At 53.6% G+C, this 18000-nt stretch overlaps 5 protein-coding genes across 5 annotated transcripts, besides 5 other annotated features; 3 read left to right on the top strand and 2 right to left on the bottom strand.

The window, feature by feature from the left end:
* The first annotated feature begins 414 nt into the window (after positions 1-414).
* Positions 415-440: a microsatellite.
* Positions 441-1140: 700 nt separating this feature from the next.
* ACLA_055970 (bZIP transcription factor) lies at positions 1141-2483 on the top strand (the record flags this gene model as incomplete). The annotated part of the gene is made up of 3 exons (XM_001274974.1): positions 1141-1230; positions 1660-1899; positions 1959-2483. The coding sequence occupies 3 exons, from the start codon at positions 1141-1143 to the stop codon at positions 2481-2483; spliced, it is 855 nt and encodes a 284-aa protein (XP_001274975.1).
* Positions 2484-3278: 795 nt separating this feature from the next.
* On the top strand, positions 3279-7814 carry ACLA_055980 (putative RNA helicase/RNAse III; the record flags this gene model as incomplete). Its single annotated transcript, XM_001274975.1, has 7 exons — positions 3279-3383; positions 3440-3468; positions 3550-3598; positions 3664-3916; positions 3977-4124; positions 4175-5257; positions 5312-7814. 7 exons carry the CDS (start codon positions 3279-3281, stop codon positions 7812-7814), a joined length of 4170 nt encoding a protein of 1389 aa, XP_001274976.1.
* A 142-nt stretch (positions 7815-7956) lies between these two features.
* ACLA_055990 (uncharacterized protein) lies at positions 7957-9273 on the bottom strand (the record flags this gene model as incomplete). Its single annotated transcript, XM_001274976.1, has 3 exons — positions 7957-8896; positions 8951-9186; positions 9250-9273. 3 exons carry the CDS (start codon positions 9271-9273, stop codon positions 7957-7959), a joined length of 1200 nt encoding a protein of 399 aa, XP_001274977.1.
* Positions 9274-9417: 144 nt separating this feature from the next.
* Positions 9418-9441: a microsatellite.
* Positions 9442-11030: 1589 nt separating this feature from the next.
* Positions 11031-12137, top strand: ACLA_056000 (uncharacterized protein; the record flags this gene model as incomplete). The annotated part of the gene is made up of 1 exon (XM_001274977.1): positions 11031-12137. One exon carries the CDS (start codon positions 11031-11033, stop codon positions 12135-12137), a length of 1107 nt encoding a protein of 368 aa, XP_001274978.1.
* Positions 12138-12152: 15 nt separating this feature from the next.
* Positions 12153-12172: a microsatellite.
* A 733-nt stretch (positions 12173-12905) lies between these two features.
* On the bottom strand, positions 12906-17111 carry fphA (putative sensor histidine kinase/response regulator; the record flags this gene model as incomplete). Its single annotated transcript, XM_001274978.1, has 2 exons — positions 12906-13223; positions 13281-17111. The coding sequence occupies 2 exons, from the start codon at positions 17109-17111 to the stop codon at positions 12906-12908; spliced, it is 4149 nt and encodes a 1382-aa protein (XP_001274979.1).
* Positions 17112-17315: 204 nt separating this feature from the next.
* Positions 17316-17340: a microsatellite.
* Positions 17316-17341: a microsatellite.
* Positions 17342-18000: the final 659 nt, after the last annotated feature.

Genomic DNA, 18000 nt, shown 5'->3' on the forward strand with positions numbered 1-18000 from the left:
GTTCATGATGTTATATATATTACTCCATAGCTCGTATGCCCTCTTGGCAGTGGATAGCGAGCCAAGGCTTAAGACAGTTTGACAGTCGGACTAGCATTCCAAATTTGTCATCTGTTGAGTCTTTGAGCGAAAGAAGGCGTCTAGTCCGTACATGGGTATTCTCCCCCTTGAGAGAAGGATTATTTCGCAGTTCTCATAGAGAACGTGCAGGTGTTGTTGACTGATGAAGGATCGACATGTGTTGTGGATGACAATCGGAGTAGTCAGCATTTATTCAGCATTCACTAGTGGGCAGTCAGCACTGGGCACTGGCGCTCTATGCATGGTTGCACAAGCATGAGTCAGCAATCCTCGGAAGCGGCTATGCTATCTGACTGTATCATTACGGTATCTTTACCATCCCTGAGCCGCTGTCCAGACTTCCCAGACTTCCCAGACTTCTGGCCTGCCTCAAAGTGACATTATGGCATCCATGCGCATAGACAAATCAAAGGTACGCGATGTTCATTAATCAAACTGATGTTGACCCTGCTAATTGCATGATGAGAAAGACCAAATGCCGATACGGGCATTGGGACGACTCCGTACTATATGAGCGAACGATGGAGTACCTTAGTAACTTACCGTTTGACGAGGATTAGTCATGCGGCTGCACAATCCGTCCACCGTCCACACTCCACAGTTGCAGTCACCGAAATAATAGGTAATAATACAGAGTACATAATTTGCCCAGCCACAGTGGACAAAAGCGTTCTTCCTTTCGCTCCCTGTTCTTTCGTCACTTTTTCCGCCTTGATTAATGATCCTTTAAGTAATCCTCTTTCTCCCCTCCTCCTCTTGTCTGCTTACGAGATCAACTTTTTCCTCCCCCCTTGCGCGTCACCAATCAAATACCTGAGGTGTCCATGTTGCTGACATAGCTCAAACAACAACGGATTTCCGATACCCTTCTGCTTACCTCATCCGGTTCGCTCGCCCATTCTTCCTCATCATCCATCGCCCATCTTGCGCGACCGAAGTATCGTTGCATATAGCCAAACCTGCTTCTGAGACTCTCCTCGCGGACCGTCTCGAATTGATCGCGTCCCGTGTGTGTTTGTTGGGCGCGTCTTTGTTGTCTTGTGTATTTTCATACTCTCAATGCAGCCTACACTAGCTCCAGCACCGCATCCAAGCATGCAAACTTCTGCTCAGGTAAGCAGCTTCTTGTCGCGGTTTGTCATCAAGATCGTCTTTTCCCCATTTCCCCAGATCCAGTATTCTCTCAGCAGTTGTGTCATCACCCGAGGACTCTCTTGGTCTTCATCGTTGCGGTGTTGCTGGGCTTGCTTTCTACGCGTCTTCCTGGGAGCGATGCACGTCATGGATTCTCGAGTCGCCGCCTCCCCTCCACCCCCGATCGCATCCCCTGTCTGGGGCCAGAATAGCATTGTGTTGAGATGATGAAAGCTAATGACGGCGCTGCTACTGTAGGACCATGCTGATCAGGGTAAGATCTCTCCTCGTTGGCACAAGTTCGAAATCGAAACACGCGTCGCTGGGCCGCCATCCCGCCGCGTCGCATACATACTCTCCCCCATTTACCCATCGGAAGGTTCACAGAGCTGACATGAATCCTCCTCATTAGTGCTCCATGATCAGCTACTAGCTGCTCATCAGCACCTGTCACATCCTCAGCAAGCTCGCCCTCCACCTCCGCCACCACAGCCTCCGCACATGCAACCCACGACACCGGTTGCACGCGACCAGAATAACATTGATCCTGCCATTTCGGGAGGAGCGATGCTGGCCGGGCCCCAGACCCCGCAACCGGACCTGTCGGGCCAGGAGTCTCCCAAAACCTACGGCAAGCGGCCATTGTCCACCTCCAAGCGGGCTGCGCAGAATCGTGCCGCGCAGGTGCGTCGGAACACCCCCTTCTTAAACCAGACGGCTGATCAAGCTAACTTTGCAAAAAGCGGGCGTTCCGTCAGCGGAAGGAAGCACACATTCGCGACCTGGAGGGGAAGGTGAAGGCATATGAAACCATGGGAGAAGCCATCAAGGCTTTACAAGCGGAGAACTACCAGCTTCGCGAGTACATCATCAACTTGCAGTCGCGCTTGTTGGATACGCAAGGCGAGGTTCCGGAGCTCCCAGGGAACATTGATCTGAGCCAACCGCGGGGTGACATCCCGGTACCCGCTCCTCCCACATCAGGAACCAGCACCTCCGCTGTTCCCGTTCCACCTCCAACTGCTCCCCAGCAACCTCAGCCAGCACAGAACCAGGCTTCCGCACCGAATGATGACATGAACTCGTTGAATCGCATAGCCGTTGCAGGACTTGGAATGCGCAAGCCGCCGACGGAAGAAGCAAACTACCTTGGAAACAGCTTCCAACAACAGGCAAGGCGTGTCCGCCCCGACGATGGCCAACCTGACGCGTCCGAATTGACCCTGCCCAAGCAGGAACCCACACACGGATTACCGCTCATATCATAGTCCTCTTCTGTTCTATAGTCTGTTCCAAAGCCTTTCCGTGATCCTGTGCAAGTCTTGTTTCGATGCTCTGGCATTATGTGTCGTGATCTCTTCTTTGCCTTCCTAGCCATTGGTTCGCTTCCCTTCTCTTCGTTTCTGGTGTACGGCGCGATCTTATCAATTTCCCCTATCTTTTTCTTCTTCACAACTGGCCCTAGTCAGGGCGGAGTTATGCTTCTTTGTCACTTTTTTTTCTTTCTTTCTCGGGAGCTTAGACTGAAGGGTAGCGCCGTTCTGTGTCGCAATGATCTCATGTTTTCTAAGTATGCACTATCGAAACCTGTCATCCGTGTCTTGCTTTTCTCTTCCCCAGGAAAATCCTGCCTAAAAGCATAGGAATGTGCATTTGTTGTTGCATGTAGTATACTCGACTGTACTTGCTGGAAATACACGTGCCGCTTCTGTCAGCTGTAACTACGAAGATTGTCTTTCTCACGGACTTCTTTTTGAATGCAATGTCTTTCAAATCAAAGCTTCAGGTACAAGATGAGGCAGGATGGTTCTCAGCCTGATGGTGCACCGCAGCTCTCTATCTAGTTTCCAGTGCTTTTGTTTGCGAGCCTGATGGACCCCACCACTCTTTCTTTCCCCTCAGCTTCCAGCCCAAACACCAACAGCCGCTGTCTTCTTCTGGGGTTTGTCCATAACAAACGGGACCATACTATGGTCTAAATCTATTCCTCTTCCTACTTAAATGGAAGACCTGAACCCTTCCCCTCCACCATTCGGCCTCCCATGGCATGTTGCGATCCCAGAATGTCATCCGCCGTCCCCACCAACAGCGATGCCGCTGCATATCAAGCGCGGAATTATCAGCTCGAGATGCTGGAGGCCAGCATGAAGGAGAATATCATTGTTGCGGTATGTTCCAGACCGCAAATACAGCGAGGGAATGATAACGATGGCGATTTCTCCAGATGGACACCGGGAGTGGGAAAACGCACATGTACGTTTCTTCAAGCTTGGTTTCTCCTCTGCATTCCCCAGATCCGATCCCGAACCTTAAATTTGACACTTTTGGGCATAGAGCAGTACTGCGGATCAAGGCGGAGCTGGACAGTTGTCCTCCGGATAAGGTAGATACACGATCCTCTTGCCCGTGGATGTCAGGAACCGTCTACTGATCGAGGCTGTGGGACAGATCATTTGGTTCCTGGCTCCGACGGTCGCCTTGTGTACACAACAGCACAAAGTGATCGCTTCCAATCTGCCGGCCGTGCAAACGCGGACGCTCACTGGGCTGGATAAAGTCGAGCTATGGACCGAGCAGGCGATCTGGGATGCCATTCTGAAGGATGTACGGGTTGTTGTGTCCACGTATGCGGTCCTGGCGGATGCTCTCAGCCATGGGTTTATGAGAATGTCCCGATTGGCATTGATAATCTTTGATGAAGGTATGCTTTGACTATCTGATTCGGTAAATGATATCGTGTTGATGAATGACTCCTTGTTAGCGCATCATTGTATGCGAAAGCATGCGGCAAATAAAATCATGCAGGACTTCTACCATCCGACCGTCTCTAAGTTTGGCCCCAGTGCTGTTCCTCGCATTATGGGTCTCACGGCGAGTCCGGTGGTCCGCTCTAATCGCGAGGAGCTATTGTCAGTGCATAACCCGTATCTTACACTACTTCGTTGCTGACAGGGCGTAGTACTATTGAGACAAATCTCGATGCGGTCTGCAAAACGCCGCGCGCGCATAGACAAGAGCTTCTCAAGTTCTCCCATCGGCCGGAACTCAAGCAACTGCTTTATGAGCCGCCAGATCCCATGGGCTTGCAAGTATCAAGCCAGACTCTGAGAGCTCTGATAGAGGCCTGGGAAACCTTGGACATTGAGGATGATCCCTATGTAAAGCGTCTCAGGAAAAGCTCTCTGGATGGTGGAGCCCTGGAGAAAGCACTGATGACGGGAAAGACTTTTTGCAGGGAACAGCTGAAGAGATTTGTCGATCGCAGCCGTCACATTTTTGAAGAGCTAGGGGAATGGGCCGCCGATTACTACATCTATACATCCATCCAGCACTTGAAAACCCGCGTCCAGACTTCATATATGACTGGTGATTGGGACGAAGCGGAGAGAGCGTATCTTGTCAGCTTCCTGTCGAAACTTCCTGCTGCGGATATTCAGATTACCTTGAGTGATGCAGCCTGTTTACGTATCTCCCCGAAGCTTGAAGCTCTAATCGGCTTTTTGGATGCCATGGATGATCCTGAATTCTCCGGTCTGATTTTTGTTAAACAGCGGGCGACTGTCAGCGTTATGACCGACCTTCTGGCGGTACATCCTAGAACCCGCGAGAGGTTCCGCAGTGCTGCTTATGTTGGTTGGTCGAACAGCAGCGGCAGCAAAGACTTCCTCGGCAATCTACTGAGCATGCATGGGCAGCTAAGTACGCTGGATGATTTCCGGAGCGGGCACAAGAACCTGATTATAGCCACCGATGTCCTCGAAGAAGGGATTGACATCAGCGCTTGTAGCGTGGTTGTCTGTTACGACAAACCACCGAACCTGAAGTCCTTCGTTCAACGTCGAGGGCGGGCACGCCAGAAGCAATCAACATATGCGATCATGTTTCCAGCAGAGGATTCGGCTTTTGACCTGGCTAAGTGGCAGACCCTCGAGCAAGCCATGATAGAAGCCTATCAGGATGATGAAAGGCATCTTCAGAGCGCAATTGAATTGGAGAGGGTCAACGAAGAAGTCGTGGAGCGATTTACTGTGGAGTCCACAAGGTGTGTTGCTTTCCAACCTCATATCGTTTTCTGTACTCACTTTCTCACCTCTAGTGCTGTCCTCACAGCTGACACGGCCATGGCACATCTGCACCATTTCTGCGCGGTGTTGCCTTCCCAACCATACGTGGATATGCGGCCCGTGTTCTCGGTTGAGACAGATATAGCGAACCTTCGGAGAGGCATTGTAATTCTGCCTAACTGCGTACATCCAAAGGTTCGACGAAGTGAAGGTCAACGATGGTGGCGTACGGAGAGGGCAGCAATGAAAGAGGCAGCATTCCAAGCATACAAATCCCTCTACGAGTTTGGCCTTGTCAATGATAACCTCCTCCCGTTGACGAACAAGCCGGAGCTGAAGGTGAACAAGCTCGGGTCCATACCGTCAATAATGGAAGCATCGGAACAGTATGACCCGTGGGTTGACTGGGCGTATTCCTGGTCATCTCCCGATATCCACCAAAGCCGCGTTGTCGTGCGGTTGAATGGGGCTAAGGATAGAGAACTGTGCATGAGATTGGCAGGGCCCACGGTCTTGCCTCCTCTTGCGCCGATGACCCTATTTTGGGATAGTGAGACTACCTTTACCGTGGCATTTGAGGCCCCAGAACGCGTGCCACACGTACCTTTAAGCAGCGTGGAGGACATGAGGACAAGCACGGTCGTCTATCTTCAGGCAACCAGCTCACGACTATTGAGCACCAAGCAAGACTTTACTGCACTGTTCGGGCCGGATCTCCCTCACACGGACCTGAAGGCCTGGTTGCAAATGTACGAGGGGAATGAACCTGCCGTGGAGGTCTATTCGCGTCGACGCGATCCAATGCTCATGGGCGTGGTGCGAGATTGTTCACGGTACAACGAACCCTTACTGTTTCGCAGATGGGTCGAGTCTGGTGACAGCCCTACGACTTCAGTCGTCGAAATGGAATGTGATCCATTTCCGCGTCGGCGCAATCTTCTTCATCGCCAGACATTGGCTACCAAGAAGTTGGAAAATGACAAAGAAGACACCCCTGAACCTGTGAACAAAATGCGAACCGTCGCTGCAGACCAGTGTACCATTGATCGGCTTCCCTTCTCAAACGCCATCCTTGGCCTGTTCATATCCGTCGTTGTGCAACAGCTGGAGACTGAACTGATCGCAACCAAGCTTTATGAGACAATACTCCGGGATGTGGGATTCACCAGTACACAGCATATCATCACGGCCATCAGCGCCCCATCAGCTCAGGCCTTAACGAACTACCAGCGATACGAGTTTCTGGGAGATTCGATACTCAAGTTCTCTGTCTCGTGCCAATTATTTTTTAAGCATCCAAACTGGCACGAAGGCTACCTGTCCGAGGGTCGGGACGAAATTGTGCAGAACCCTCGGCTCACCAAAGCAGCGCTCGACACCGGCCTTGACGCCTTCGTCATCACCAAGATGTTCACTCCACGCAAATGGTCCGCGCCGCTTATCTCAGAGCGACTAGAGCGCGTCGCTGGAAAGCGCCAGGTGTCCAGCAAGGTGCTGGCGGATGTTGTCGAGGCGCTGATCGGGGCAGCATACATGGACGGGGGCCATGCAGCAGCCCAAGCCTGCATCCGCCGGTTCTTACCCGAGATTAATCTCCATTCCCTGGATACTCGAACCTTGAGCCGAAGCGTAGCTCCCGAGGGTGCACGACAGACGATACATGATCGCTTGAAACGGCATATTAGCTATACATTCGAGAACGAGTCACTGCTGGTAGAAGCTCTCACCCATCCTTCATGCGACTATGACGCATCCACCCAGTCGTATCAGCGACTCGAGTTCCTTGGGGACGCGGTCCTCGACATGATCATCGTCTCCGCGATCTTCAACCACCCCGTGCAGATGCCCCAAGGCCACATGACTAAGATCAAGCACGCACTCGTCAACGCGAACCTCCTCGCCTTCCTCTGCATGGAATTCGCCATCCCTGAGGAGAGAGCCTCCGTCGAGCAGATCTCGACCCTGCAGTTCGAGGTGATCTCCAACGAGGAACTGGTCGAGCTCTGGCGCTTCATGCGGTATCGCGGGCTGGACCTGAACAACGCCCGCGATGCATCCCTCGCCCGTCACCGTGCCCTCCGAGACGAGATCCTGCATTCCCTCCAGCACGACCCGCATTACCCCTGGCAGGCGCTGTCGCGGCTGAGCGCCGACAAATTCTTCTCGGATATCATGGAGAGCATTCTCGGCGCGATCTTCGTCGATTCCGGTGGCGATCTTGCCCCCTGCGAGGCGTTCGTCGAGCGCATTGGGCTTATGTCGTACCTGCGACGCATCTTGGACGAGAACATCGAGGTGACGCATCCGCGGAATGTGGCGCAGCAATTGGCCAAGAGCAATATCCAGTTCCTCGCGCAGCGGATGCCGGACGAGGAGGGCGGCGCGAGCTACCAGTGCGCTGTTCGAATTGAGGAGGTGGAGGCGTTTGTGGTTCGGGGTTGCTTGACGGCGGAAGAGGCGGAGGTGACGGCGGCCATTGATGCAATTGATCTATTGATGGAGAGGGTGAATGGGAGCGCAAGCGTTGCTTCTTGATGACGAAGGCCAGGAGGCCGAAAACGAAATTGGATAATGAATATATCTACATATGAATAACAATGATAGAAATAGATTTCCAAGAAAGATACCACATCAACCGGTAGGTAGAATGAATAACCAAGCCACGAAACCACCTCGCTCAGCCTTTCCTCTTATTCCCCTTGGATCGTCCGCGCCCCGACTTGCCGCCAGCCACTGGCTTTGTCACTTCCTCCTGCTGCTCCGCTGTCTCACCTTGGGATTCCGCCCCGGAGCTGCGCGACTCAATTTGCTCGTCTTCGCTGGTGGCAACCAGGACAGCCTCGTCGGTGACATCGCCCGCCGAGTGACTATCCGAGTCCGGCTTCGCGACCGATTCCCACGCCCCGTCCGCAGACCGGGACTGATTCCGGATTCCCGCGAGAACCTTCTTCGTCTCGCTTTCTTCCCCGTTCCAGGCCCCACAGCTACCGCACCGCCAACGGCCCAGCTCCTCCGGTGTTTTGACCCCCGGTGGGGCTTGACCATTGACAAGTCGACATGTGCTGCAAATCAACGCCATGCGGTTCTTCGGCTGTGTTTCGTCCTCACCGAGCAGGACGTCCAGCAGGCGATCGTACCAGCGGGAATGCTCGGCGTATTGAGGGGCGGTCGGAAACGCGTTGGGTGCGAAACCGGGTTCGTCAAAAGCTGGAGGAGGGGGCGGAGCGGGGAGGTCTTGTGGTTGCCCCTGAGGTGGATACGGTGGAGGGGACTGGGATGGACCAGGGGAGGCAACCGGAGACTGGGCCGGGTTCGGTCGTCGAATGTTCGCAGTCGGCGGTGGAGGAAGTCCGGTACGCATGACGGGTTGTTGGGGTGTTGATGGCTTGCGTTTCGTCTCGGGCTTGCGTTTCTCGTCGCCGCCCTTGGGACGCGATGGCTTGGGAGACCCTCCTCCATACTTCTCCAGCAGTTGTTGGGTCGAGTTGTACTTCGTGGCGACCTTGAGCTTCTCGATCGTCTCGTCTTGCTGCTTTTGTAGGTCGTCAAGATACCGCTGTGTTTTGTTGATGCGATAATCGAAGAACTTGCTGGCTCCGGCACGCACTGTGTAAATCCTGCTGAAGTTAGGCACAAAACGTCATCTACAAGTCTCACGAGGGGAATCTTACAGCACCGGGCCCCCAACGATTGCGGCATATTCGGTAGCACCCCAATTCTGCCAGCCTAGCACTAGCGCCAAGATGATCGAATAAAGCAGGTAGGCGAACGTGGTGTAGAGGGTCCAGAGAGCCTTGAAGCGACGGGCCTGCTGGCGGTGAGAGTCGAGACGATTTGTGGTTTGGGTGATTTTCGTTGAGAGAGTCGACAGGGCCTTCTCGAATGATGCAGGAGAGTTATCTTCACCCTAGAGGTCAAATCAGAACATGGAGGTGTCGGTCGCTGCCATTCTCCAGAGCGGCCAACTTACCTTCCAAGGCCACAGGGACACCATCGCGGCGGTCTCTGACGGTCGGAGGGATCACACGGGAGATTCTATATCTATCAATATAAGGCGGTAGATACTCTGTACTATCACCGAGGCATTCTGTAAAGGATGAGGACGAGGATGAGGGATACAGCAATCCCTAACAGGGGCGAGGAGGAGGAGGAGGAGGAGGAGTGTTTGGGGAAGTTGATGGGCGGTGACGATGACGACGATGAAGTTGGTCCAGGCAGCTTCAGCACGGACCATTTCCTGGTCCCTCTTGGTTGCTTCTCCATCTCCTTCTTCTTCTTCTCTGCTGCAGCTCTGCATCGCTGTATACCTCTCTCGATCCTACAATTACGCTGCTGTTGCAAGATCAGTGGTCTCGATCAAAGTGATATTGCCACCCATCAAACATTCCCAGTCTGTCTTTGGGACGCTGCGAATCAGGCTGCATTCAGCCTCAAGGCATAGACTAACCAACCGCGCTTCCACGTTTCTAGACATTCAGTTCACCACGAGAGAAATCGATGGATCAATTTCTCGTGGACCCGACAGTCTGTTAACAGAAACATTGAGTTTAATTCCTGTGCTGGTCGGGTCCTGTTATTGGCGGCACTGGCATTCCAGCGGCCGGGAGAACAAAGAAACGGCTTCATGATGTGACGACTCGAGCCCATTCCCGACTCCACGGAGAAATGACTCGTCTCTGGCAATATCCGTGCTATTCGTGATTCTGGAAGCTGTTCTCGCTGTTATCCGATAAGACTCTCGCTACGTACACCTGAAGGGACCCTCTGATGATCACAGCCAGACAATGGCTCTAGTAAAAAGGGACAGCGAAAAGTCCCAGCTTCCTCCCCTGATCATGCTTATCGATACTCCTTAACTATTGTGGAATAGCCAGAAATCACACGGAGGGGAGCTGAAACTAATACCGATAGACCAACAGCCGCAAGAACGGCACAGCATCCCAGTGGCTACAGGTCTGCAATCACAGCGATCATCTCCAGGCGCCAAGACGCCACACTGCTATGAGTATGAGAGCAGATAACCTCCTTTTGTCGTCGCATGATTTGCCGTCTATGGGAATGCCAACCGTGACTCTCGACGATGCGTGATACGACCGAGTTTCTTTGTTTGCAATAATGCCGCCGTCCGTGCCTCAGACATCTGGCTTCGGGACCATGGTCCCCGTCCATCCTCCCACCGAGATGCCTACTGAATGGATTCCTCCGAGGACTCCGATCATCACCGCGTCGCGAGGAACCTTATTAATCGGCCTCGCCGAGGATTGTAACTCTGTCAAGCTCGACTCTCGAGGCTTAAGTGATTAGAAATGACGGGTGATCTTTGTCTGTCTTACACAACTTTAATTCAGCACTGACTCGCTTAGACTCCTCCGTCACTGGTCTCCCATCATGGGGAGCTCTGACTAAGACAGTCCGCTCTTTACTCAGAGAAGAACAGTTCGTACCGTTGGATCTGTGCTCGGAGGTTCCTGACGCCGTTACGATAAGTATGTCCTCGGGTCGAGACGCCAATAGATCTTCCTGGGATGCAATGTCTTGACGTATCTGGCCCCTTTGTCCACAAAACCATGCATAGTCTAGCACGCTTATCAGCTGTATATTATTATTCACGGGCCCCTGTTTTGTCACCCAACCATGTCATGTCGATCGTGCGCATCTTGGAAGCTTTCGCTGCGTCATCCGTTCAATGACTCCAGGTTATAACATTGGCGATTCTGTGCTAAAGAACTTCAGATGACGAGGTAAGGGACTATGCCACCGACCTTCGTCTCACCAGCGACGGGGCTTGTCACCCAGCCGTATGGCGCATCCACTCTAGTAATGGTAGGATTCATTTCTGTCGCCTGCTACAACTGCCTGGAGATGTTTGTCCTGATCTTCGACTTCTTCCAAACCTGGCGCGGCGTGTACTTTTGGAGCATGCAAGTTGCAACATGGGGTCTTGCCACCCTCTCAGTCTTTCTAATTCTTCAGGGTTTCTCGCTGGCCCCATTGCTAGTGAACGACATTGGACTAGTGCTCGGCTCCATTGCGCTGTCCGTGGGGTCATGCATCATGCTCTACTCGCGATTACACCTCATTGTTGAGGACGCGCGCCGCATCCGCTGGGTGCTCTGGTTGATCATTATCAATATCTGCTCCTGCGACATCCCCATCATTGTATTCCTGATCGCAATCCATGCCGGTGCCTCAAACTTGATAGAACCGGGGGCCAATTTCGCCAAGTTTTCGGCCGTCGCCAAAAGCGTGGTTCAGCTGATCATCGCATGCATCTACATCTACGAAGCAATCCGCAACCTCAAGCCCATCGTCGCTATGAAGGGCCCCGCCGCGCGCCGAGTGCTCCTGCATCTTATCGGCATCAACGTCTTCATCGTCATGTCCATCATCAGCCTCGTCGTCATGTTCTTTCTCGAGGTCGAAATCAGGCAGTTCTTCATCCCCTTTGTCCAAAGCGTCAACCTCAAGCTGGAGTTCAACATCCTCAACAAACTTGTCACTCTGCTCCAGAGTCCCTCCAGTTGTCAGCACAGTTTGCACGGCTGCCATATTGTTGAGGAAACCACCTCCGCGACCGCAAGCCCGGCTCCGAACGAGCACACCTCCGTCTTCAGCAAGACCCGCCGTGGATCGGACCATCCCGTCCGCAGGCTCTCCCAGGAACCTCCTGGACTGTGGGCCGACGAGTCGTGCTACAGAATGGCCGCGCTCGAATCACAGCCTAGTATCTCAGTCTCCGTCTTGGAGCCTCCCCGGGCCCTATCCTCGGATCACCTCATCTACAACCAGGCCGTCCTGGAAATCGCAGAAGCCACATCGTACTCGGTTGCGGAGGTTCCGTCGCATCTGAGGACATAGTCCGTCCTTCTTCAACTCTCTCTCTCTCTCTCTCTGTGTTACTCTCGTTTGTCTCTTCCATTTTCTCTCTGGTGGCTCCCTGTATTTTTTAGATCATAATGATACCCGGACATTTTATTGCATGGGTGGCTCTTTGCTTTATCTCGCACGCCACGGTCCTTTGTTGCCAATTCTGCCTTTGCATGACGATCTTGCTTGATGGTCTACTCGTGATCATGCACATTTGTAATCTGCTCTGCTCTGATCATTGACAAAAGTCCCAGTTTCTTCGCAAATCCAGGACGTTTTTCCATTTCCAAACCCAACATAGCTAGCCAGCAATGAGAAAAAAAGCATGTCTAAGACCGAAAATCAGGCCGTCTAAAACTACATGTGGTATAAAGGTAAAATCTAAGACAAACCGAGGAAGCCAGTGAGCATCAAAAAGAAAACAAAAATACAATGCAGACATGGTATCATTGCCCAATGACATGGTCTATCATCAATCGGTGGCGCATGAAAAAGATGAACGGATTCCTCGGCCGGGTTGAAGAAGCACAAGCGAACAAAACCGAAATCCCCGAAAAGTTAGGGATAAAAGACGTGGAATAGGGCACCTTCGTCCCTTTTGATCGTGACCTTGCCTGGTCGTAAAAAGGAAGAAAAAAAAAGGAACCCACAACACCGCCGCTGATGGTTTGAAATGGCAATTCCACAAATGAGACGCATTCGTAACAAGCCGCCGTCGCGACGAACAAAATGGACACGGGGGAAGAAGTCGTGGAGATTTTATAGAAGAGGTTTAGGTTCGAACCAGCCGCCAATCTCCCAGCGGCCTGGTCGGTAGGCGGCGGCGTTGCGGACGTCCTGCTTTTCGAGGCCGTCCAGGAGGACACCCAATCGGTTGAAGTTGATGGGCTTCATGATCCATCCGTCGAAGCCGGCTCTGATGTACAGGTCCGCGTCCTTCTCGAGAAGCGATGCCGAGACCGCGAAAATCGGCACGCGGCCGTTCTTGCTCGCTTTATCGGATAGTGAGCCTTCGGGAAACTCTCCCTCGAACTGCCGGATCAACCTGGTGGATTCGATGCCATCGATGATGGGCATCTGCGATTTTAGTTAGTCTGATATTTCTCTGAAGATAACTCGGGACGTTCATCTCACCTGTATGTCCATCAGGACGACGTCAAAGTTTGAATGACCTTGCCGGTAAGCGGTTGCACATTCTTCGCCGTTCCCTGTTAGAAAGACACTGTGCCCCACTTTCTCCAACCGTTTCTGAATAATCTTGCTGTTGATGGGATCGTCCTCTGCTACCAGGACACGAAGAGTAGTCAGTCCAGTCTCCGCAGCCGTTGCGGAAGATGGTTCACGAGGGCTAAGTAACGCTGGCATGGAAACTTGCTCGCCTGGAAGAACTCCCCTAGACGGCGATGAAGGCCTCTCGACATCTTGGGGCGAAATGCGCAACGCGGTGATTGGCACTCCAGAGTCAGTGACGGGCTCCTGGCCTGGCAAAGGAGGCGAGGTAACCGGCATAGTGGTCCGTGCCGTGCCCGTGAGCGGGAGACCCTGAACCGGCGGCGACGGCTGAGGACTAGTTGTGGCCTTCAAGGTCGGGAGCGATTGGGTGGATGTAGCAGGTCTGTTTTCTGTCGTGCTAGTTGGGGGATGTTCAACAGGTTTGGAAACTTTGCGGTCTGTTCCTTCGCTAGCCGTCCGATGCACCAGAGGAGGTTCTTGTATGGCGCTAATTAAGCGATCAGCCTCGCTCCGGTTACTCCTATTGCTGCGAGAGCTGTTAAAACTTCCCCCGCTGCGGTTGCTACCGAGGCTATGTCGTCGTCGATCACTACGTGGAGACTTGCCATCAACGAGCAGAAATTCATCCTCCGTCCGGCTCCCGACGGCCGGTACAGCCGCGTCGGGAACTAGTGGAGATTCGAGTTTGGCAGGTGCTGCTTCTCCATCTGCTGGAATAGGAAAGTTCAACGAGATTTTGAATCGGCTCCCCTGACCCTCTTCCGACCGAACGCTCAGCTGGCCATGCAGGTTGCGCACGATCCGAGCGACCAGCGCTAGACCCAAGCCCAACACACGCTTTTCCTGGCCATCCGGTGCGGGCAGCGAGGTCTCATCCTCTGGGTCAAAGTATTGACTGTCATCTTCCATCGAAACCTGTTCGAGTTCCTGGAACAATGACTCAAGGGTGCTCTGAGACATCCCGGAGCCGGTGTCCGTAACAATCATTTGTACTAACACGCTTCCCGGCTGCGATTGCTCGGGAGAGCGCCAGATCTCTGTTATCACACTGCCTGTCTTTGTATGGTGTACCGCATTGGAGATGAGGTTTGTGAACACCTGACGGACACGCCGTTGGTCGCCAATGGCTTTGGTGGGGAGTCCAGGATGTACCACCACTTGGTAGTCGATCTTTTTCCGTTTGGCTTCTCCCGCAAACATATCAGCGGCTTCCTGGAAGGTCATTGGGAGATCAAACATCTCATCTTTGATGAGGTTCTGGCCCTTCTCGGCGTTGGTCAGGTCCAGAAGGTCGTTAATGACATAGATCAGCGACTTGGATGCGGAATACGATTTGGTGAGGTTATCGCGGGTCTCGCTGTCCAAGGAGCCTTCCAGAGCGATTTCCAGATAGTTGATGACCGCGTTCAGTGGCGTGCGAACCTCGTGCGCGGAGTTGGCGAGGAGCAGGCGCGTCAGTTGTGAGTTCTCCATCGCCGCTTCCTTCTGTCGCCAGACCTTGATGAATTTCCCATAGACCAGGCACAAGACAGCTGCGGTCTCGACATCCGACTCGGTCCATTCTCGGGACTGATCGAGGACCGTTTCTCGCCAGGTCTGGAAACTCTTTCGTGGTTCCAAGTGGCCCTGGGTGAATTTCTTCTCGTAGGGGTTGCCGGCCCATTTAATCTCGGTGAGATGCCCCCGGCGGAAGAAGACCATGAAGTCCGTGCCCCCCGGGGACAAGGGCACATACAGCATTCCGGAAATATGCTTGAAGCCCGGGGGGTAGAAGAGATCTGGAAAGTCCTTGGTGACGTGGTGGGAAGCCACCACGGAATTGATCTGCCGCATCTTGAGGTATTCCAACAAGGCCAGGATCTCCTGCGAGTGCGTCATCTTGCCTAGGATTTTGGTCTCGTCGCGGATTGAGAGAGCCCCATAGTCGGCATCGAAAAGCTTCAGGAGATCATCCGACGTAGCGATGATATACCCAGAGGGGTTGGCGTCGGTGGGCACCGTGTTGATCAGTTTGCGGGCCTGGAGACGCGAGGCATAAGAGAGACGCTCGATGTTCCGTGACACGGTGTCACCGATCAAGCGACAAATCTTGCGCACCGGGAAGGAGACCCTCATGCCGTGAGCGCCGTAGGAATGACAGGAGATCAGACCCCAAAGCTCATTGAAACCAGTGATACTGATCGACATGGAGGCCCGAACCCCCATATTGCCCAGATATTTGACGTGGATGGGCGACATCGCCCGGAGATACGCATGGGTCATGTCGACGGGCGTTTCCAGATCGTCCAAAGTCCGACACACCAATCGGGAGGTGAGCTGGTCGCGATCGTACAATAAGCGGACCTTGTTGATGCGATACAGATCCCGCGCTTGCTTGGGGATGTCGGAAGCCGGGAAATGGAGGCCTTTGTACAAGTCGACGCTTGCTTTGGGGTCCACCAGCTCCGCCACGACGGTTCCATTCCAATTGACATCGAATTGGTAGATCATGACCCGATGGAACCCGGTCAGCTCTTTGACCAAACCGGTGGTCGTGTTCAACAGTGAATCCAACGTCTTTGCACGGCCCAGCTGATCTTGGATCTGCGAGAGAATACTAAACACCTCCATAGCGGCGGCTTCGCCCCGTCTGCGGCGTGCGTTCCGCAGCACCCGCAACGGCTGGCTGATGTTGATGGTACTGTGCTCGAGTTGTGCCGGTGTGGGTTCGACTCCCAGGGTATCGGTCGGCATCATCGGGGTGGTTTCTCCGGATACGCAGAGCGGGTTAATGCGATCGTCTTCTAATTCCAATTCACAGATGATCAACTTCGAGTTGGTGGACGGGTTGACGTGGGTAGCACACCAGAACCGCCGGGATTTTCCTGCAGGGAGGTTGATGGCGAGCAGAAACACCTCGGGGCCATCCAGGCTGGGGTCGTACCCCTCCTCGCACACAAAGTCGATGTGATCCAACAGGATGTCCGCTTGATCTTCATCGAGGATGTCGGAGAACGTCGGCAGCGCAAAGAGACTCCGAGGCGAGTAACCCAGAAACGTCTCGGAGTTCTCGCTAGCCACACGGACGGTGAGTTTCCCGTCCGGCTCCTCCCGCAACACGATTAGAACACCGAAGCTCTGCACCGCGCCCGGGATGTGAATGGGTTCGTCTTCGCAGGATTGGAAGACGCCATCGTTGTCACGCCCGGTGATAACCGCATGGCCCCCGTCCGTGGCCACGTGGCGGAACCGTGCCGTGACGAGGCCATGGTCGGGATCGACATCGGGTTCTTGCTTCTTGGAGAGCACCGATTCGGCTGCTGACGCATTGCTGGGACTCTGAGGACAGGTCTGTTCGGGGACACGGGACGTGGGACTCGCCGCGTCAGGAGGCGGTTGTGGAGGGGGCGGTTGGCCGAGGGCCGGATCCCCTGTACTCGTCGTCGGCTGTGACTGCAATTGATCCCACGTCTCTGCTGTGATGATGGACCACTCCCTGGCGCCCGTAGCCGGTGAATTCAGGTTGCTTGGCGCTTGCGGTTGTGCTGGGGCGGCGGACGCAGGATCTACCGAAATGACGGACCGGATTGGATATACTCGGTCGACGCTGTCGAAGCTCATGGAACGACCGAGGCCCGGTTGCTCTGCACGAGGGGCACTGCATTCCTCTCCGGCAACCCCTCCTGGTGTGACCGCTGCAGGGTTATCGCTGGTGTTTTGCCTCGTCGGCGAGGTACCAGAGCTCGACGCCATCACAAACGATCACTGGGGAACGGAAACAACACTAATCAAAAAAAAAAATGTCCCACGCGCATCGGGCGAGTGAGTTCGTTTGGGGAAGGCAGGGGGTTTTTGCGGCAAAGGCAGAGTACGATGAATTCGGATCTCACGGCCGGCTGGACACCTTGTACCGAAACCCTGCACCCCACGGGGGAGATTTGTCGCGCTCGAACCGTCTTTTTTTTTTTTTTTTTTTTTTTTTTGGGCAGTGGTGAAGACGACCGGGGTGGGATTGAGAATGGTTGATAGTGAAGTGCGGGGCACGTGGAAGAAGAAGAACGGAATTTCTGGAGGGTGAAAAAATTCGAGCCGTTAGCAATAATAATGATAATAATCACCCTGGGCGGGGTCAAAATGAGAAAGCCAAGTAGCCAACACACAGAACCAGGAAACGGGAAAGGGCGCAAGAGGGAGAGAAAGAATACCGTTTAGCGGATGTTGTAGTTGCCGTCCGAGGGAGTAGAACAGTGGTTCAAAGTCAGGCCGGTGGACTGGGGTTGTGTGAGTAGAGGGACGAAAAGAATGAACGACGGAAAGAAGGCGAGAAAAAGAGAAGAGAATGCGATCAACGATCTCTCAAGGGTTATGGATTGGAAAGAAGACGCTCCTCGATGGATGGAGTGGGTGGTGTAGTTGAACGTGTCAATGCCAACACTTTGGACTACATAACTCGTCGTAGTAGAAATGATGGCTCTGAGGGGCCAGCACAAAAAAAGCCTTGTTCTCCATCGACCCAAACTGACGGAATCTGCTGGCGGACAGACCGAGTGACGGATAGGACCTTAAAAGCAGCCTTAACTGGAGTGCTTGACAGAGCGACGGAGCAACATCCACATTCCACACTGGCTGGTGGAGCTGCATC

The sequence above is a fragment of the Aspergillus clavatus genome, genomic scaffold (assembly GCF_000002715.2).
Source record: "Aspergillus clavatus NRRL 1 1099423829794 genomic scaffold, whole genome shotgun sequence".
Lineage (NCBI taxonomy): Eukaryota > Fungi > Ascomycota > Eurotiomycetes > Eurotiales > Aspergillaceae > Aspergillus > Aspergillus clavatus.